The sequence below is a fragment of the Fusarium falciforme genome, chromosome 11, assembly GCF_026873545.1.
Source record: "Fusarium falciforme chromosome 11, complete sequence".
In the NCBI taxonomy this organism is placed as follows: domain Eukaryota; kingdom Fungi; phylum Ascomycota; class Sordariomycetes; order Hypocreales; family Nectriaceae; genus Fusarium; species Fusarium falciforme.
This window is the reverse complement of record NC_070554.1, coordinates 144,851-168,135: the sequence shown is the minus strand read 5'-3', so window position 1 is coordinate 168,135 and position 23,285 is coordinate 144,851. Positions and strand designations below refer to the sequence as shown.

General features: G+C 27.0%; 3 protein-coding genes across 3 annotated transcripts; all 3 read right to left on the bottom strand.

Moving 5' to 3' along the window:
- Nucleotides 1-41: 41 nt before the first annotated feature.
- NCS54_01298700 (Lactamase-B domain-containing protein) lies at nucleotides 42-1,392 on the bottom strand (the record flags this gene model as incomplete). Its single annotated transcript, XM_053158204.1, has 4 exons — nucleotides 42-623; nucleotides 677-779; nucleotides 837-993; nucleotides 1,050-1,392. 4 exons carry the CDS (start codon nucleotides 1,390-1,392, stop codon nucleotides 42-44), a joined length of 1,185 nt encoding a protein of 394 aa, XP_053014179.1.
- Nucleotides 1,393-4,924: 3,532 nt separating this feature from the next.
- On the bottom strand, nucleotides 4,925-5,341 carry NCS54_01298600 (Hypothetical protein; the record flags this gene model as incomplete). Its single annotated transcript, XM_053158203.1, has 1 exon — nucleotides 4,925-5,341. The coding sequence occupies one exon, from the start codon at nucleotides 5,339-5,341 to the stop codon at nucleotides 4,925-4,927; it is 417 nt and encodes a 138-aa protein (XP_053014178.1).
- Nucleotides 5,342-7,356: 2,015 nt separating this feature from the next.
- On the bottom strand, nucleotides 7,357-8,573 carry NCS54_01298500 (Hypothetical protein; the record flags this gene model as incomplete). The annotated part of the gene is made up of 2 exons (XM_053158202.1): nucleotides 7,357-7,651; nucleotides 8,239-8,573. 2 exons carry the CDS (start codon nucleotides 8,571-8,573, stop codon nucleotides 7,357-7,359), a joined length of 630 nt encoding a protein of 209 aa, XP_053014177.1.
- Nucleotides 8,574-23,285: the final 14,712 nt, after the last annotated feature.

The following is a 23,285-nucleotide window of genomic DNA, read 5'->3' as shown; positions in this document are numbered from 1 at the left end:
GTACTTGGCATTACTAAAATCTAAATCTTTCAGCCAAGACTTTAACATGACCCCTCGACATCTACAAAACCCTTCTCATTGTCCCATATGACCTGCTTGCCTTGCCTCCACAGCCCAACAACCAGAGGCTCACGACCAGGCTTCTTGCCCTTGGGCAGCTCATTGAGAAAAGCCCATCGACAGTACTCCTTGAGTCCTCGCTTCTTCCAGTCGTTGATATCTTTGGTCGTATCATTATTAAAGAGAGGGAGAACGTCGAAAAGGACGTCGTCATGAGCCAGGCAGACAAAAATGTCACTGTGTGCATCTAAAAGCTGGAGCTTGTCAAGGCTCTTTTGCGCGTCATCGCCGAAACTGTAGGCACTTCCTGCGGCGCGAGACACGTCATAAAACGGCTTAGTGCGAGCCTCAGAGCCTGTAGCCTTTGGGTGATGTTGTGTGAAGGCCGAGCAGGGGCACGGAGATGGATAATATGAGTCCAGCGCTGGGGCGGAAATCTCTCGTGGTAATGGTAGATACTCGGTTGGACGGAACATGCCAGCGTAGTGACAGCAGTCACCTCCCATGAACACGAATGTATCTGGGGTCGTACGTGCCAGTCCGCAAATATGTCCAATGGCGTGCTGGTCAAGTTGTTAGCACGGCAGATGGGGATATGAGCATGCGGAGGACTGACGCCAGGGACATCAAGGAGATAGAAGGAACCATCGCCAAAGTAGTCAATAGCCGGGAAGCCTACGACAGTTAGCGAAAACTCCGGTTCATGAATACGGTGGCCCCTATATGGGGAAATGGGTTAGTACTCAGGCGATGGTCAGATCAAGAAGTGAGCTTACTGTAAATCGCTTGCGAGCACTGGACTCTTAGGGTTCTCTGGCCAACCGGGGACGAAGTTCTTGGTGAATCCAGGTCCAACAACAAGGTCAGTCCCAGCCGGGAACTTGGATCCGTCACCAATGTGGTCCCAGTGCCAGTGGCTCCAGACGATGGCCTCTGTCGATTGTCAGTATGGATAAAATACTGTCAGGTCGAACATGGAAGGGTAATACTCAGATCATGAAGGTTGAAGCCTCGCATTGTGAGGATCTCATCTACCCCGTACTTGATCTCTACGGTCGGCACGTGGCCACCAATCATGCCCTGCGTGTGCGGGGAGCCGTTCCAGAAGTCTTTTCGAGAACCGCAGTCAAAGAGAATATGCTCGCCTTCGTGCTCTATCAAGAAACACATTGTCTTGAAATTGAGCTTCTCATGGCCCTTGATCTGCGGCTGCACAAATGCGTGGGCATCACAGGCCATGCGTGTTGTCGTGTCGATGGCCCTGACGCGGACTGTTTTCGTCGAGGATGGAAGCTCCAGGTCTGGAGCTGGCTTGGATTTGATGCTGTCCATATTTATTCAGGCTTGTACTTGTCAAAGACCACGCTCAGATATGATACCTTGAGGTGCCGCCCAGGCTTTTATCTAGCAACATCCCCCTCACTTGAGCGGACACCAAGGGCAACCTCCTCCACACAGCTAGAGCAGTCTGTGGCCAATCAAAATCGGATCTGGTTCTGGAGGTCTATATTAATAGCTATAGCCGCGCCTCTATGGTAATAAGACTCTAAAGCGGGATACCTTATTAGACCCCTAATATATAATCCTTCTTATTTTAGTTAAGACCTTATATAGGCTACTATATAGAGGCTATAATAATATTAATTAGTCGGTTTTAGAAAAGCTCTAGTTATTTTATATATTAGAGCTATAGTATTATCTTATTATCTTTTATATATAAGTATTCTTAATTATCTCGCTATATTTACTTTACCTAAGTGCATAAATAATAATCTTTAATTACCTCTTATATAAGTAAGATATATTTATAATATAGTTAAAGTATTTATATTAATTCTCTAAATAGGCCTTTCTTATATAGCAAAGAGGTAAGGCTTATAGGAGGTAAAATTATTAGATATATAGGTAGCTATGGCAGTAGTAATAGGCTAAGTTAAAAGGTAAGTAGGGATATATTAGTAATTAAGAGATAAATAAGATATAATTAAAGGGAATAAGAATTAAAGTATATTATATTATATTATATTATATCTATCTAGATAGTAGAGAGAATAGTAGATAGAGAGAGAGGCTTAAGCTAAGTAAATAACCCCTAGAACTCCCTTTTTTCTTTTTTTTATATATATATATTTCTTATTTCCCAGGGGTAGGGATCTCTAGGCGGGCTAGCCTATAGGGATTTGCTCTCTATATATATATTTAGGGTCTAGTAAGTTAGGGGTAGTAGTAGCGCTATTAATTAGGATTAAATTAGGGGAGGGAGGGAAAAAAAGAAAAGTAAAAGGGGGGGGGCTATTTATTATTTAATAGTAAAAAAGTAGGCCCCTATAAGGGTAGGGGCTTTATATAATTAGCTAGGACGGCGTGGTGGCGAATAGTAGCGTTGGGAAATAATAGGGGATAGGGGCTAGGGTATGCTTTTTCGGGCAAAGAGGGTTAGTATATATAGATAGTAGGTTATAAGTAGACTTAGCTAGTAATAAAACTTTAAATAAGGTAGGGATCTAGAGATCTAGCTCTAATTAGAGGCTAATAATTAGATCTACTATTAATAATATAATATATTAGTAAGTTTAGTAATAATATATAAACTCTATTTAATATAATTTAATTTATATATAATAAGAAATAATAGCATATTTATATTATTAATAGTATTACTATAAGTATATATATTATAATATAAGTTATTTCTTTTTGGTTTATAGTAGTTTTTTAATAGGGTAGCTATGTTATTTTAGAGCTAATTAAGATATTATCTTTTAAGGAAACCTATAACGTATATGTCACCCATGCGTCGCATCCAACCATGCGTCGCACTTATACTATATACCTAAAATGCTAAATGTTAAATTTTCTAAAACAGCCTATATAGCCCTAGGATTTTTAGGAAATTAATTTTAAATCTTTAACTAAAAGAGTTATAAACTAGTATTTTTTTAGATTTTTAAAAAAATTTATTAAGTGATATATATATAAAAATAGTAAAAAAAACAGTGCGAATTCTATTGCGCTAGCGCTATAAGTATATAAAATCTAAAGGAAACTCTTAAAAATAAGTTATATTGTAAATGATTCAATCTAAAAATTTGAGCTGTTTTAGGCTTAGTTTGAATTTCTAAGAATTATTTTAAAATCGCGATTTAAGGTGAAAATCTAAGTGCGACGCATGGTTGGATGCGACGCCTGGGTGATATATACGTTATAGTAATATTTTAGCTTATTCCCCTAATATTAGCTATATAAGGTACTTATACTTCTCTTATTATATATTAAAGGGCTAATAATTATAGCTTATATAATATAAAAAATATTACTTTTTAATAATTATAATTTATAAGATTATAACTTAATAAAGTATCTTATATTAACTAGATAAAATATTATTATATTACCTTATATATAGAAATAATAATATCCTTAAGTTTTAAATTTTACTTATTTATTATATATAGTTTTATAACTCTAATTTAGGTTTTCTTTTCTCTTAAAGCAATACTAGCTAGAGCTAAGAACTATCTTATATATATTTAACTTTATGCCTATACTTAGACTAATCCTAATTATATTTTAATATATTACCCCCCCGCTCTCTTATTAGTAGTTAAGATATAAGGTAATAAATAACATTTAAAATAAATATATAAAGAAAATAATTAATATAGGGGATCTTTTACTTAATAATTATACTTAGCTATATATAGACTTACTACTTTTCTATATAATGCCCTTATTCTAAGGTAATTATCAGGCTATACTTAATTAAATTAAATATATGCTAAGACTTTAATGTAGGTTCATACTCCTATTTATCTTATTTCCCTCTTTTATTGCTTTAAAATATTATAAGTAATTTTATAAAATAGCTATAAGGCCCGGGAAACCTTATATAGGCATAAAATAATTCTCTTTAAATAGTTATACTATTTTAGTTAATTATTTTAAGAAAGGTATACCCTAAATATAGCTATTAATTCCCTAACCCTAAGACCTATATCAATATATATAAAAGCCCATAAACTCCCCATTTTTATTATAGCCTTAAAAGAAAATAATAATTATAATTAAGGGTAATTACCTCTAACCTATTTCTTTTTATAGAAAGTTACCTAATAGCCCAAAACGGCTTAGTACTTATTTCTCCTAATATAATACCTATATTATTAGAATAGCATTATAGATCTATTATAAAATTAATAGGTCCAGTATCTTAACCTTGCCCCCTTAGATATAAAGATAATAAGGGAGAATAAAACATAAGGATGATAAATATAAGGAACCTTATTAATATATAAATAATAAATATCCCAAATCAATCATTCTTACTCCTCCTCTATTTTCTAACTATCTATCCCATTATTATACAAACACGCGCGTCTGACATATAAGTATTCCACTCGCTAATATGTTACACTCACTCATGAAGTACGTTATAACACAACATGCTCATTTTAACATCGCTAACCTACGCTCGGTACTACGCCCCATTACAACTGCTAACATAAACCACAATTAGGTTACGGTTTACTACGTTGGGAATCGTAACCATCACAATCCAAATATGCGTCCCACTTAGATTTTCACCTTAAATCGCGCTTTTAAAACAATTCTTAAAAATTTAAACTAAGCTTAAAAAACTTACTACCATTAACAACAACAACAACTTAGTAAAATAAATCCTTTGCATTTTAGCCAATTTGGGTAAACCATAGATAATAGAAGAATGAAAACAGTCTAAGGATCGTAACCGCGACGCCTCAAGTTAGGCTCGCGCAGAGGCGACATGAAAACCAACCATCACCCATAATCACCATAATCACCTTCAGCCATAATCACCTTCAGCCATAATCACCTTCAGCCATAATCAGTAATCGTGGTCACGCTTGCACCTCTGCTCATCTTCGTCCCAATGCCTGTGCTTAGGGCACCTGCATTTGCCCCATCTGTCCTCCCGCATGCCGTCCTTGCATCTGCATCTGCCGTCCCTGAACTCCTTCTTCTTGTCCTTACAGACACACTTATGGTCCTTCCGTTCCAAGCCGTCTTTGCAGACGCATTTGTTGGAATCCTTATCAAACCTCTCCTTTGGGTTCTTGCAGACGCACGGCTTCTTCCTGTTACCGGTAGGGAAGGCATCCTTAGGGCAATGGAAGTGGTGGTGTCCGTGCTCGTCATTGTCATCCCTGGCCTCGACGTCGTGAAGGTCGGCTTCGGGGTTGGGAAGTGCAGCGACGGAGCTCAGGGCAAGAAGTGCGCCCAGGAGAAAGTGTTTGAGAAGCATGGTGACCGATGGATGGTTGAATAAGATAAATCTGTGGTAGGTAGAATATAGAATGTGGCAGGTCTCTCTGCTAACTGCCAATCAGAAGAGCGCGAGAGGGAAGATATTCGTATCCCAGATACAGAGGCTTCAATATGGGGGACACATAACCATGAGGCAGAGAGAGGAATACCTCTAATATATACGCCTCAGGTAGTCATTGATCGTTAATTATCCATCTGCCGTGAATTAAGCTCGAGTTTTGCATCTATATTTAGAATCATCCTGGACCTCCGAAGTTAACTCTCCGCGCAAGTGAGACACAGTTCATCTCATTCTTTCGTGAGTGCCATTGAGTGCAATGCCGCCTTCATCGCAACCTAAATAACCCGTGATCCATTAGTCTTCCCGTGCCCCACCATCTTATCGGATACGAGGTCCTCCGGCCAGACTGTTGGTCCGACGATGGGAACGGATGGCCAAGCGCCCGTCTCTGGAGGGTCTGGGTCAGTCCATAACTCCGCCAATAGCTTGAATGGTAAAATCAGTATTTGTGCCCCTTTAACAGACAAGGGCGAAACAGAAGAGGAGGGATCGACAACGGAGCCGGTGAGTTGATACGCCGAACCAACATCCTTGTTTTCCAATGAAGCTAACTTGACATCATAGGCAAGTCCTTTGAGTAATACACACTCGTCTAGGTTGTTGATGGTTGTCGCTCAAGTGAACTGATCGTGATAGAGAGGCTTCGGCATACTGAGCTTCCGTCTGCAACCGGAAAGCATGAGTTAGCACCCGTGAGAAGAAGATCCTGATGTTCACTAGTCTGAAGCCATCGATATTGTGTTGGCATCCTCTAACAGAAGTCGACAACTGCACAATGTCATACTCTAAATGAGCTGGAACTCTATCGGGCACACACAACCATCATTAATGTCTCGGGGGTGCTTCCCCGCTTCAAACCCCACCAACCATATGATCTCCCTACACACTATCAGCGCTAGTGAGCTTATTCCGGGTAGACGGCTCGTCCGGCTGTCAAGCGCGGCGACACCATTCCCCAGGGTCCGGTTTCTCGGAGCTGGAACTCAACACAGGGCAGAGAGTATAGCTATCAGATGCCCGTTGCAGCTTGTCGATGCTTTTCTGTAATTCAATCGCAGCCTCATCTAAGGGCTTGAGTTTGACAACAAATGGGAGTTACCTGGTGTACTTCTAGTTCAAGTATGCTCAAAACAGGCGAGCACAAGACATCGTGAAGCAAAGGGCTTTGTTGAATCATCATGAGCCTTTCAAGAACTTAATTGGAAGTTCGGCCTGCCGTTCAAACTTAGAACCATGCAGTCACCAGGGTCGTTGCAGAGGTAATCGGGGTTGCTCGTACAGACCACGTCCCGAGTCCCCGATCCCCCGACGAGTTCACCGACCGTCCGGATGTGTGGGGTTGAGCGAGTTCCGCTTCTTACTATATAGTGTCGTCATGACCCAGGTCGCCTTCTGAGAGGGATTGGTCAGTCAAGAGCCAGAGCCAGAGCTGGAGGGTCAGCGACAACGGCTGAAAGGTTGGGCCCTGTAAAGGTTTATGCTGTAAGGGAGCTAAGACTTGGCCTTGATAGCAGTCTCCACTGCATCTGATACTGAGAGTTCTTGGTTGGTCAGCTAAATCCGGATCCTCTTCGTGCTTTGGCTTCAGGTGTCTATCTACTGGAAATCAGGATATCTAACAGAATTAGAAGATGCAACATCCGAACAAAAGCGGCAGGTCACGGCCCACATTTGAACTGTAATTTTAACCTTGTACTCTGCCGTAGTCTAGATTCCAGCATGTGTATCGCCAGTCGAGCATGCAGAGAAGTAGTGCTCGGCGCGTGAAAGGTCCACGGGAACTCCTGGCGGCCGCCATCTGCATCCGTCGGTGCTGCAAACCATTTTAGCAACTTCCTCATTAGCAACTGCCTGTTCACCGGCTTTGCAATGTAGTCATCCACCCCCTTCTCCAGACAGAGCTCCATGTCCCCCTCGAGTGCGTAGGCGGTTTATATCGGCAGCCGCACGCCGCTATTCCTGATGTAGACTGTTGCCTCGTATCCATTCATGACGGGCATGCTGATGTCCATGAGAATCAGGTCAAAGGCGTCGGGTCCGGTGCCTAGTCTCGATACCACCTGGGCACCGTCCGAGACGACTGTGGTGTGCTGGAATTCAAAGGCGTGCAGCATTCCCACCAGGACCTTCTGTTTGATGATGTTATCCTCATCTTCCTGTGGGACCTGCGGCGGTGATAGAGTGCCGGGCTCTGGCTGCGGGTTGACCATCTGGATCTGCTCAAGGCTATTGATCAGCTACATGCTCATGCATTTGTCTCGACCCTGTGGCTCAGTTAACCCATCAAGGGCCGGGCTTCAACTATAATAAAGATCACATTGTAAACACATCATAGCATCATATCCCAATGCTAACACAGTGGATGCATCTATCTCGCATCCTGAGAAGGACAGAGAACCACCTCAGGCTTCGCTTTCAGGTACGAGATCATCCGGTGGAAAGTGGACAACGGAGGAGGAAAACATGGTGCGCACGATGAAACAGGCTGGCTGCTCTTGGGCTGAGATCCACCGCGCCCTTCCTCATCGCTCCAAGGACGCTCCAAGTTCGTTACTCAACTGAATTAAAACGAGGTTGACGTGCTGGGGGGATGTTAGAGTAGCCAGACAGTATATCAAGTTAATGGAAAATACATGCTTTCGTTTCTCTTGTGTTCCTTGGTCCTGACTCCGCAAGTTTCGCTCTTTCTACGTCCACTGGGTCACCACGGGCTACAGTAATTACACAACCGATTCTTCAATGACCAGTCTCAGCGGATTCAGGTAATCGATTCATACGGTCTGCATATGTTCATGATCATAAATCTACGTTACTTTTCTCCTAAAGCAGTGTGAGGAATTCCATCCGACGGGGAAAAGAACTCGACAAGAGCTTCAGCTACACCCAGGTTAGCTACACTCTGCAGAGGATCAGGATGCTCCTTTCCAAGGACTCTGCCTCTCGCTTCCACCACTTGTGCCTGCAATTTGACTGGCTCCTTCCACCTTCGCTGACTCCAATATATGGACGCAAGGTCGTCCCTGCTGTCCAGCGTATCGGGATGCTCTCGTCCAAGGATCTGAGAGCTCAAGTTTAGCTCCTTCACTTGTAGTTCTTCCGCCTGCTCCAATCTCCCTTGGTTGCAGTATACCCATGCGAGGCCAGCCATAAGCGTGAGCGTCTTAGGGTGCTTTTTTCTCAGGCGATCGTTCCCGATACAATTTAAGTAGCCACTTTGCATAAATCCACTGCAAGCTACGAATACAATCCCCGATTTAATATACTTAGTTATAATAAATAATAAAAAACTAAATAAGCTCTAATAAGATAAGCAAAGTATTTAAATAATAAAAATAACTTTTTTATATACTTAAAGGAAGAAAAATAGCCTAGATAAGTAGAGATTTATTAGTATTTTACTTAATATTTCCTTTAATAAAGTAGCTTAAGTTTATAAATATATTAGTATATAAAGTTTAAGGGTTAATATACTTAATAAGTAAGTATCTTAGATAAGTAAGGATTTTAAAAATCCTTTAACTTATATTATCTCGATTTAATTAATTAATGCTTAATTACCTAATATTTTATAAAGTAATTATAAGTCTAAAATACTTCTAGCTCTTTAGGCCCTTTAAAAGAAGTAAAAACTAAGTCTTTAATACGCTATAATAATATATATAATCTCTTAGAAGACCCTAAGTTATTAATAAAAAGGTATTCTTTCGAAGTATAATATTATTATAAAATTATATAAGCTATTTAATTTAAAGGAATAGATTTTTATTTATTTTATTCTTAACTTAAATTCCTAAGAATTTCCCCCTTAGTTATATAATATTAAAGACATAACGAATTAATTACTTATTAATTATAATATATTACTAATTTATATATATTAGGCTTTAAATTTTATTAAGTAATACTTAGAGCTTAAAATATATTTTTTTATAAATATACTTACTAAAGAGCGAAGTATTAAGATTTAAGTAATATTTATAATTAATTTAAGCTTATAATAAATATAATTATAAAGTATTATATTTAATTAAATAATATCTATAATCTTAATAAGATTAGTTTTCTTATAGATATAATTATAAATAAAATAATTATTATTAGCTGAAAAAGGCATTTAAAGTTAAAATTATTATAACTTAGAATTTAAAACTAAATTAAAATTATTTAAGTAATTAATATAAAACACTAAGTAATTTAATTATTTAGTATTAATATAAGCTAATATTATTTTATTTTATTAATATTAAAAAAATAACTTTTTATATAATTAAATAATTATAATAACTTAAAATAACTAAATTAATAATAAAATTAATTTTAAATAACTTAAAGATTTTAATTAATATATAACTAATAAATTAATTAATTTTTAGTATTTTTCAAGTGTTAATAATTATAAAAATTATTAATTTATTAAATTTAAAAAATATTATAAAAAATCTTTTTATTTAATTATATATATTATTTTATTTATTTTAATCTCTTAATATTAGGTATTTTAATATATTAAATTAGGTTTATAATTAAGAAATAAAATATTTAATTTAATATTTTATTATTTATATTTTAAATATTACATACTTTTTAATGTTTTATATTATATATAAAGCTATTATAATAAAGAAAAATATTAAAAAGGCTTTAAAAAAAGCTAGTTTTATTTTTTTAACCTAGAAATTATAGTTTTAAAGCTTAATATATAGTCATAGACTTTAATTCCTATTAAGAAAGGAGCTAAGTCTTTAACCTCTTAGGTCTTATAAAAGTCTTTATTATATAAAGGTCTTTTATATATAAAACTCTAGAAAAGTAAGCTTATTAGATATAAGCCTAGGATTTTATTACCCTATAGTATATCTTAGGTGCCTTTTTATAAACAGCTTGCTTAAGCTATATATGCTTAGATAAGCCAGCTATTAAGAGGTTATAATATTGCGCTTTTAGGCTATATTTCCCTTTTAGGAAGGGTTATATAACTTCGGACTTAGGGCTTTATTAAAAGCCTAATAAAGCTGTTAAAGCTATTAAGATATTAAAAAAGAAATAACTTAAAAATATTTTATTATAATATTTTATTTATAAAAAGTCTTTTATAAAAAAACTTAAAATAGGTTTACCTAAATATATATATTATAACTTAAAAATTAAATTTATTAATAAAAAATAACCTAGCTTTAATAAACTCTATTTACTTAATATAATATAATTATTAGTATTAAAGGAATATATTAAAGAAATATTATAAAAAAAATATATTAGCGAAAATAAGTTATTTATTAGATATCTTATTCTATTTATCTTAAAAAAAATAAAAAACTTTACTTTTATATTAATTTTAAAATATTTAATATTAATATAATTAAGGATTATATATTATTACCTCTTATTAGTGAGTTAAAGAATTAATTTTTTAAAATAAAGTATTTTATAATACTTAACCTTAAAAGAGCCTATAATCTAATTTAAATTAAAGAAAGATATAAATAAAAAACTACTTTTTATATTAAGTATAAATTATTTAAGTATCTTATTAGGCCTTTTAGACTTATAAATATATTTATTATATTTTAATAAATAATTAATAATATACTATAAGAATACTTAGATATATTTATTATATATTACCTAGATAATATCTTAATCTTCTCTAAAATAAAAGAAAAATATATAGAATATATCTATAAGGTATTATAAATATTATAAGATATTAATTTATTAATAAAACCTAATAAAAATAAGTTTTATACCTTAGAGGTAGAATTTCTTAGATATATAATCTTTTATAATAAGATATATATAAACCCTAAGAAAGTCTTAGTAATTAAGGACTTAAAAGAATTAATTAATATTAAGGAAATATAAGCTTTTCTTAGTTTTATTAATTACTATTATAGATTCTTTAAATAATTTAGAAATATTATAATATTATTAATTAACTTTATAAAGAAAGATAAGATATTTATAATTAGGGATAAAGCATAAAAGACTTTTTATATAATTAAAGAACTTATCTTAAGCAAATTAATACTTAAAATATTTAATTTATCTTAATTAATAAAACTTAAAATAAATATCTTAGACTTTATACTAAGAGCTTAGATTAGATAATAAAATAATAAAGGACTTTTATAGTTAATTATATTTTACTCCTATAAGCTATATAAAATAAAACTTAATTATTTTATTTATAATAAAGAATTCCTTATAATTATTAATACTTTTAAGGAATTTTAATATTACTTCTTTAAGAGTAAATACTAAATTAAGGTATATATAAATTATAAGAATATTACTTATTTTATAAAAACCTAAGAACTTAGTAAATAATAATTATAATATATTAAATACTTTTTAGAATTTAATTATATTATTATCTATATAAAAGGAATAAAAAATAATAGAGTTTAGACTTATAAAAGAAAGATCTCTATTCCTAATAAAATACTTTAATTTATCTTTAATTATTATTACTACTAAGTTATATATTATAATAATCTAGAAGAAATAACCTAAGCTATATAATAATACTATAATAATTATTATTACGGCCTAGGAAACCTCCCGGCTATATGACTAAAGGGACCCACGTTATTATACTAATTAGGAATAGATTAGAATAGATCACGCCTTATAGTCTATAATCCTCTTTGATCTAGTAAGTAGGATTATAACGGCTTAGGCCCTATAGGCTATAATCTATTATAATCCGCCTTATTATATAAAGTATATAAAATATACTTATTATACTTTCTTATATAATAGCTACCTTAGCTATTAATATAACTTAGTTATATTTAATACCTTAAGCATATTACTAGATATAACTTATACCTACTATTACTTAGACTATGCCTAGTACTCTCTATTAATATAAACCTAGTATAACTAGTTTATCCCTTAGGAAATATATAATTATTATATATTAATAGCTCTTATTTAGTAATATATTATATACTCTAAGTAATACTATTACTATAGCGCCTAATATTAGATCCCTTTTTACCTCTTATAATAAGCTACTTATTACCCCCTAATAGAGATAGCCTATAACTAAACCAGAGGAACCTAATATCCCAATAGATATAGATAATAATAATAAGGAATATATTATCCTAGCCTTATATAAGGACGAAGTCTATAAACTTAGGAGTAAATATAACTACCTAACTACCTAGTATAATAACCTCTTAGATAGTATATAAAATAACGCTAGAGTTACTTAGGAATAACTTATAAGCATAGAAATATCTATAAATAATATATAGGAATGCTTCTACTAAGCTATAGAATAGTAATAGTAATAATACTAGCAAATAATTAATAAATAATAAAACTAGATTAATTGACTTACTATACTCTAAGCCTAGTAAAATAACCTAGCATAATAATAGGTTTATAATCTTAGTAGCCTAATATTTAAATATAATACTACTAGTATTACCTATAAAGATATTAGTAAGATTATTAAGCCTAAGGACTTAGAGCTATTTAATAAATAAGCTATCTATATTAAGATATTCCTTATATCCCTTAGGGCATACTAATAATATTTCCTTATTAAGATAGCTAATATAAAAAGTAAGGTCTTATATATTAATAGATACCTTATAGGTAGCACACTTACTTAGTTTAAGCCTAAGCTATGCGATTTTCTTAGAAATAAACCGACTAAAGAAATATAATTCTTTTTTACTAAATATAAGAACTTTAAGGATATAATTAAATATAACTTTAAAACTATTAATAAAGAATAATAAGCTATATAGAAACTTAAGAATTTATAATAAATAAAGGCTATTTTAACCTATATAGCTAAGTTTATATAGATTACTTTATTCCTTAACTAAGAAATAAGCGCCCTTTAGATTATATTTTATAAAGGACTTAAGGATAAGGTTAAGGATAAATTTTATAAAATAGAAAAACCTAATAACCTTTAAGATTATATTAATATAGCTATTAAGATTAATAATTAATAGTTTAAATAATATATAAAAAAATTTAATAAGGGATAAATCTAGGGTAATAAGAATAATATTAATTAGTCTTAAAAAAGGAAATAAGCTAAGGGTAATATATCTTATAAGACTTATATAGGACCTATAGAACTTAAAGTAGCCTAAAAGGATAATAAAGATATTAAGTATTATTACTATTATAAGAAGGGCTATAAGGCTAATAAATATTAAAAGAAATAATAAGATATTAAAGAAAGATATTATTAATTAAAGCTATAATAAAACCTCTTAGAAGGTAAGAAGCACTTAAATATAATTAACTAAGATAATAACCCCTAGATAGCTATTTATATTATTAAAATACTAGGAATAGCGCAGAAAAGATATAATAAAATAAGACTTTAACTTAGAGAAGTTATTATACCCTACTAAGTTACCTACCTAATAAAGAAATAAGCTATTAGTAACTATATAGTTAATAATATTATAAAGAAATAACTCTATAAATTAATTAAGCCCCTAAAGGTCTATTAATTATACCTTATTAACCTAGATATATAAAACCCTCTACTAAAACTAGATAATAGAAAAAAAAACCCTATTAATAAATAATAAATAATTACTACTACTTAGTTAAATAAATATTATAAACCTATTAACCGCAATTAATATTCCACGGGAGCATAAATATAGCGAGAAAAAAATACTATATAAATCTATAGATAATAGTATAGCTAATATATAATACTCTAGGAAGATAACTATAAGGTATTAATCCGCGAAAAAACTAATAAATACTATTAGCTTAGTATAGCTACCTAATATATCTAACTAGCTAGAAAATAATAAAATATAAATAATATAAAGAATATCTATATATAGGTATACTATAAAGGAATAGCACTAAACCTAAGATAACCTAAACCCTATTATAACCCACGGGATAACCTATATATAATATCTATATACCTATAATATAAAGAAATCTCTTAGGTATTATATAAAGACTATTACTATAGTATATATATTATAAATAAATAATAAAATAATTATTTTCTAATCTAATTACCCTAATCTAATATTAAACCTTACTTAGCTTATAAAACCTTTTAATATAAAGTAAAGAAATAATATAAAGGACTTAGTATTACTATACTATGTTTTTACCCCTTAAAAGAAGAAGCTATTAGCCTAAAATAATAAATCATTATTACTATATAGTAAACTATAATAAAATAAGGGGAAGCACTAGATAAGAGCTATCCTAATATAAAAGTAACCCTCTACTGCGAAGAAATATACCTATAATATAAATAATAAATACTAGCTATATATAACTAGCTAGAATATATAGCAAAGAAAGGATTTAACTTCTTAACCTACTAAGGAAATACTATTAATAAGGAATAATATAAAAGTATTTAACTATACCTTAGAAAAGATTATAAACCTATAGATAAGGTCCTATAAGAATATACTAAATATATCTAATATAGAGACCTTAATAAGGTTTACCTAGAAACCTAATAGCTAGATTATAACTATAATAATAATAAAGCTATAAAATAAAGTTATTAGGAATAGATTAATAGCTAAGTAAATAACTATAACTATAAAGCCTATATAAATAATAAATGCGAGTTTAATTATTTTAGCTATATAATATTAAAAAACTAGATAGCTTATCTAATATAGGGCAATAAATAGATAAATAAAGATAGGAATTACCATAGAAGGCCCTCTATTTTATAAATAAAGCATATAGGTAATACTACCTAGAACTAAAAGTATAAGTTAAAGGAAAATAATTAAATACTTTAGTAGATAATAGAGCTAAGTAGAATTACTTTAACCTAATAATAGTAAATAGGCTTAAGCTACTATAAAGGTATAAATAAATGCCTTACTTAATTATTAACCTAAAAGGAATCCCTTTTAATTATAATAATAATATTATTAATAATAAGATTAATTATCTTAAAGTTTTTATTAAAAGAAAAAACTAAGGGATATTATTTAATATTATACTAAATAAGTAATATAATCTTATACTTAGGTACTTATAGTTATACTAATTTAACTTATATTTTAACTAAAAAATTAGCTAAGTACTCTCTTTTAATAATAAGATACCCTCTATATTAAATAATAACTTAGATATAAGATCTTAAACTTTTATTAGAGATATTAGAGAAGTTAAATAAAGGTAAATATAAAATACCTCTTTACCTAAAGAGACATAATATAAATACTATAATAAATAGAAATAATAAAACTAATAAATAATTATATATATTATATAATAATTCTATAAATTAGAAAAAAACCTTAAGTAAGCTAAGAAGATATTAAAAGAAAAACAACTTAAGAATATTTTATTATAATACTATATTTATAAGAAACTCTTTATAAAAGAACTTAAAATAGGCCTACTTAAATATATATACTATAACCTTAAAATTAAGTTTATTAATAAGAAATAACCTAGCTTTAATAAATTTTACTTACTTAATAAAGCATAACTATTAATACTAAAGAAATATATTAAAGATATATTATAAAAAAGATATATTAAAGAAAGTAAGTTATTTATTAAATACCTTATTATATTTATCCTAAAAAAGAATAAAAAGCTCTAACTCTATATTAACTTTAAAATACTTAATATTATTATAATTAGAGATTATATATTATTACCCTTTATTAGTAAGTTAAAAGATTAACTTTTTAAAATAAAATACTTTATAATACTTAACCTCAAAGGAGCCTATAATCTTATCTAGATTAAAAAAGGGCATAAATAAAAAACTACTTTTTATACTAAATATAAACTATTTAAGTACCTAGTTATGCCTTTTAGACTCACTAATATACCCGCTATATTCTAATAAATAATTAATAATATACTATAAGAATATCTAGATATATTTATTATATATTACTTAGATAATATTCTTATCTTCTTTAAAATAAAAAAAAAACATATAAAATATATCTATAAGGTATTATAAATACTATAAGATACTAAGTTACTAATAGAACCTAAGAAGAGCAAATTCTATGCCTTAGAAATAGAATTCCTTAAATATATTATCTTATATAATAAGATATATATAAACCCTAAGAAGGTCTTAGTAATTAAAGATTAAAAAGAACTAATAAATATTAAGGGAATATAAGCCTTTCTTAGCTTTACTAATTATTACTATAAATTCCTTTAATAATTTAGGAAGATTATTATACTACTAATTAACCTTATAAAGAAAAATAAAATATTTATATTTAGGGATAAAGTAAAAAAAGCCTTTAATATAATTAAGGAACTTATCCTAAGCGAACTAATACTTAAGATATTTAACCTATCTTAATAGATTAAACTTAAAATAAATACCTTAGACTTTATATTAGGTGCCTAAATTAAATAATAAAATAATAAAGGACTTCTATACCTTATTATATTCTACTCTTATAAGTTATATAAAGTAAAACTTAATTACTTTATTTATAATAAAGAATTCCTTATAATAATTAATACCTTTAAGGAATTTTAATATTATCTTCTTAGAAATAAATATTAGATTAAGGTATATATAAATTATAAAAATATTACTTACTTTATAAAAACCTAAGAACTTAGTAGATAATAACTATAATATGCTAAATACCTTTTAGAATTTAATTATATTATTATCTATATTAAAGGAATAAAAAATAATAAGGCAAATATTATTAACTAATAACCTAACCTAGATACTAGAAAGATTAAAGCAAAAGAATAGCTCTTATAGTTTATATAAGAAAGATACCTAAAGCAATAAATAACTACTTATATTAAGCAATAAATACTATTATACTACTTAATAGATAAATAAAAGGATAAGATTATTACTAATAATACCCCTAGAGAACTTAAGAGACTTATAATTAGATAAGTAGACTAAGTAAGAAGCTAATAAGGAATAATTATATACTAGAAATATATCTTTATACCTTAGAAATATATAAAAGAATTTATTAAATATTACTATTAGATAGTAAAATATAATAAAAAACTTAATAATAGAGACTTTTAAGAAATAATATATTAATATTTTTATTAAGAAAACCTTAATATAAGACCTAAAAGCTACCTTAACTATAAAATATACTATAATAATACATAGCTAGGAGATAAGGACCTACTAAAATTATATAAATATAACCAAGTTATAGGGATATCTTATATTACTATTAGAAGTACCTATATAGTAGAATAAGGAAATTAACTCCTAAAATAGATCTAAGAATATAATATATAACTCCTAGATAATAAGAAAACTAATAAATAATAAGTCCTAAATAAACTATACTATAAACTTATATATAAAATATATAGTTACTTATTATATAAATACTAAGGAATTAATAAAACCTTAGAGTAAATTAAAATAATATTTATATTCCCTAATATAAAGAAAATAATCGCAATAGTTATTAAATAATATAACCTCTATATAAAAACCAAGGCATAATGCTATAAACCTTATAAAAAACTATAACTACTCCTAATTATATAATAACTATAGGACTTAATTACTATAGACTTTATTATTAAACTACCCCTATTAAAAAAACTAATTATTAGAAACTTCTATAATAATATTCTTATTATTATAAATAAACTTATAAAATTTTCTTATTTTATACCCTATAAAAAATTAATAATAACTAAAGAATTTATATATCTTTTCTATTTTTATATTATTAAAATATATAATATATTACTTAAAATTATTATAAATTAAGGACTATTATTTACTTTTAAATTCTAGCAAAGCCTTATAAGATACTTAGGAATTAACTATAAACTCTCTATTATATACTATAAGAAGATAAATAGCTAAATAAAGCATATAAATTAAATACTAAAATAATATCTCTAATATTATATTAACTATAAATAAACTAATTAAATTAAGAAATTACTAGCTATATAGCTAGCTTATAATATAATAATAAATAAAAGCATAAAAATTATATTAGCTTATACTAATTTTAGATTTACCCTAAATACCTACTAATAAATAAGAGATATTATTATTAACCCTAAAGTAATTCTTACTAGTAATTAACTAAAAAACCTATATAAAGAAATAAAAATAAAACTAGAATTTATTAGAAATAAGATAATAAACTATATTAATAAGAAAAGAATTAAGGGATTAATCTTCTTAGAGGGAAATATAATCTACTTTATAATAAAAAATATTAAAATAAAATAATAAAATAAAAAACTTAACTATAAATATATTAAACCCTATAAAATTAAATAAAAAATCTTAGAAATAATTATAAATTAGACTTATTATTAAAAATTAAGCTCTGCTTAATTATTTATATTTTATTACTTAAAATAATAAATAATATTATCTAAGTTAAAACTAAAAATAAACTAAAAACCAAAGTTAATAGATTAAAAAAATATATTATAGAAGCTATTTTTAATATAAATAAAATTAATAATAAAATAATATATTTTATTAAATAAAAAGACTACCCTAATTCTAAAAATATATAAAAACCCTTAGAATACCTTATTAATATATAATACTTTTTAAAGGACTTCTACTAATAATATTAAAAGGGGAAATAAACTTAAGACTAATAGCACTTTAGTTAATAATATCTATAGCACCTATAGACTATGCGGCGATTATAGCCTCTAACTCTGCCTTCTTAGTTACCTCTAACTTATCTAAGGAGTAAAGTCCCTAAATAGCTATCTTAATACCCTTAGTACACAACTAATATTTCTAGTAATAAAGCTAAGTTAGATAAGCTAAAACTTTATTTACCCTCGCTTAAGCCTCCTATGCCTCCCGCTATAAATATAAAAAGTCCTCTTTAATATACTCTTCTTTAAAATCTAAATAATTAAACTCCTAATAGATATAATTTACTTAAAAAATTATTAATAATAAAAACCCTATAAGTAAGAATATATAAATAAGTACTAGAGATATTTACTAATATATTATATAAAAGGCTATAATAAATATATTCTCTATAATAATCTAATTTCTTAGGTAAGGCTATATAATAAAGGCTATAAAAATAATAAAATAAGTAAAATATAATCTTAAATCTAAAATAATTAATAATATTACCTAGTTTAATAATAGCTAACTATTTCTTAGAAAGAATAAGATAATTAGATATATTAATAAAAGATTTTTATAAATTAAAGATTAATATATATACGCGAAATAACTAAGGTTATAGATATAGCTTTAAGAATAAAACTAATAGAGGGGAGATATTATATCACGGCCTAAGAAACCTCCCAGCCATATAACTAAAGGGACCCATATTATCATACTAATTAAGAACGGATTAAAATAGATCACGCCCTATAGTCTATAATCCCCTCTAATCTAGCAAGTAGGATTATAATAGCTTAGGCCCTATAGGCTATAATCTATTATAATTCGCCTTACTACACAAAGTATATAAGACGCACTTATTATACTTTCTTATATAGTAATTACCTTAGCTATTAATATAACTTAGTTACACTTAATACCTTAAGCATATTACTAGATATAACTTATACCCACTATTGCTTAGACTACGCCTAATACTCTCTGCTAATATAAACCCAGTATGACCGGTTTATCCCTTGGGAAACATATAATTATTATAATTATAACCTTAGAAGTAAGATAAAAGGGAAGATATATAAATATAAAAAATACTATAAAAAAGCCTAGCTATTAATATAAGGACTATTAATTTATAAATAATTAAGAATTATAAAAATACCTTATTAAATTAATATAATTACCTATATAATAAAATAAGGTAATTTACTTTTAAAGTAAATCTAATAATATAATAAATAACTCCTAGATAATAAGAAAACTAATAAATAATAAATTCTAAATAAACTATACTATAAACTTATATATAAAATATATAATTACTTATTATATAAATACTAAGAAATTAATAAAACCTTAGAATAAATTAAGATAATATTTACTTTTCCTTATATAAAGAAGATTAATTTAATAATTATTAAATAATATAACTTTATATAAAAACTAAGGCATAATACTATAAACCCTATAAAAAACTATAATTACTCTTAGTTATATAATAACTATAGGACTTAATTATTATAGACTTTATTATAAAATTACCCTTATTAAAAGAACTAATTATTAGAAACTTCTATAATAATATTCTTATTATTATAAATAAACTTATAAAGTTTTCTTATTTTATGCCTTATAAAGAATTAATAATAACTAAAGAATTTACTTGCCTTTTTTATTTCTATATTATTAAGATATATAATATATTACTTAATATTATTATAAATTAAGAATTACTTCTTACTTTAAAATTCTAATAAAGCCTTATAAGATACTTAAGAATTAATTATAAACTCTTTATTATATATTACAAAGAAATAAATAAATAAATAAATATATAAATTAAATATTAAAATAATACCTTTAATATTATATTAATTATAAATAGATTAATTAGGTTAAAAAACTTAAAGCTATATAGCTAGCCTATAATATAATAATAAATAAAGACATAAAGATAATATTAGTTTATATTAATTTTAGATTTATCTTAAATACTTATTAATAAAGTAGAGATATAATTATTAACCTTAAACTAATCTTTAATAGTAATTAGCTATAAAACCTATATAACAAAAGAAAAATAAAACTTAAATTTATTAAAAATAAAATAATAAACTATATTAATAAAAAGAAATTAAGGGATTAATCTTCTTAAAAGGAAATATAATTTACCTCGCGATAAAAAATATTAAAATAAAATAATAAAATAAAAGACTTAATTATAAGTATATTAGGCCTTATAAAATTAAATAAAAAATCTTAAAAAATAATTATAAATTAGACTTATTACTAAAAATCAAGCTTTATTTAATTATTTTTATTTTATTACTTAAATTATTAAAAAATATTATTTAAGTTAAAATTAAAAATAAAGTAAAAACTAAAATTAATAGACTAGAGAAATATATTATAAAAGCTATCTTTAATATAAATAAAATTAATAATAAAATAATATATTTTATTAAATAAAAAGATTACTTAGACTTTAAAAATATATAATAATTACCTAAGTATCTTATTAATATATAATACTTTTTAAAGAATTTTTATTAATAATACTAAGATTAAATAAAGGTAAAATATTAAAGAAATTATTACTTAGACTAAGGGATACCTAATTAACCTTATTAGGGATATAATTAAGCTAGAGATTATAAATAATAATACCCTTATAAGTATTTAATATAAATAAGATATTATCTTATTATTTTACCTCTTAGAGACCTTAATAAGTAGCCTTTAAATATTTTTCTTTTACCTAGGCCTAAATTTTATAAATATATAATAAATAACTTATAGTAACTACTAGATAAGACTATAATATAGCTATTTCTTTATAAAGCTTTAATAAATTATTATTAGTCTTATCTTTATTTATCTCTAATTTCTTTTTTTATTTTATTAAATTAATAATTATAAAATAAAATTAAAAATAAGAATTATAATAAAAAAATATAAAAAATTAAACTTATAAGATAATATTATATAAGTATTATTATAAGACTTTTTAGTATAAATGTATTTATTATAATAAGTAAAATCTATAGATATTAGGTATTTTTTACCTAAATAAAAGTAATAAGTATAAGCCATATTAGCCTCTTTATTAATAAACTTAATAAAGAAAATAAATATATTAATTTTTTTATCCTTATAGGAAAACTATTTAGAGATATAATTAGATATTATATAATATAATAATAAAAGGTCTAAGTTAAGATATATTAAAAATAAAGCTAAGATAATAAGGATATATAGGTCTTAAGAATAAGACCTAATAAAAGGGAAATATTATATTATATCCCTCGCGGTTATATTATATATTCCCTATAGATCCTAGATTCTAGATTACTAATTATAGTAGGACTAATATTACTAAGGACTAATATTATTCTTAGACCATATTAGTCTTAAAATAATATCACGCCCTCTCGCGATTAGCTTTACTTAAGAAAGCCTAAGTATATAGAATATATTTATTATACTTTCTTATATAATAGCTACCTTAGCTATTAATATAACTTAGTTATACTTAATACTTTTAAGTATATTATTAGATATAATACCCCTATTATTTAAGTATAGCATAATTAATCTATTTACTAATATAAACCTAATATAACTAGTTTATCCCTTGGGAATATATATAATTATTATATTATTAAGATTACTAAGATTTATCTTAAAAGAAATTTAAAATATTAAATTACTTAAAGTACTTATATATAAAATAGCTAAAATCTAAGCTATTATATAAGCCTAAGTAAGGGTAATAAGGCTAAGTATATAGCTTATTATAAGAGTAATAAAGTCTTAGACCTCGGGAAGAGCTAAGAATAATAAATAGTTCTTATAGAGAAAAAAAAGTCTTTATTTAACCTCTAAGAATTAATACTAAAAGTATATTTAGCTTAAATTAATTCTTAAAATAAATAAAAATAAAACTAAGAGTCTTTAACTTTATATCAGTAAAAATAATCTAATTAATATTAATAAAAGAGTTATTAATAAAAATATAATTATTTAATATATTTTTAACATTAATTAAGATAATATAAAATAAAGACTTTAAAGAAACTATAAGAAGATGTCATAAAGCCTAGAGGAAAAAAAAAAAAACCTTACTATATAGTCTATAAAAGAGACTAAGCTTTTATCTTTTAAAGGCTAAGTATATATCCTAAGAGACTATATATTATAAAAAAAATATTTTTTATTTATATTATAAGGACCTTTTAGCGAGATTTTTTAATATTAAAAAGA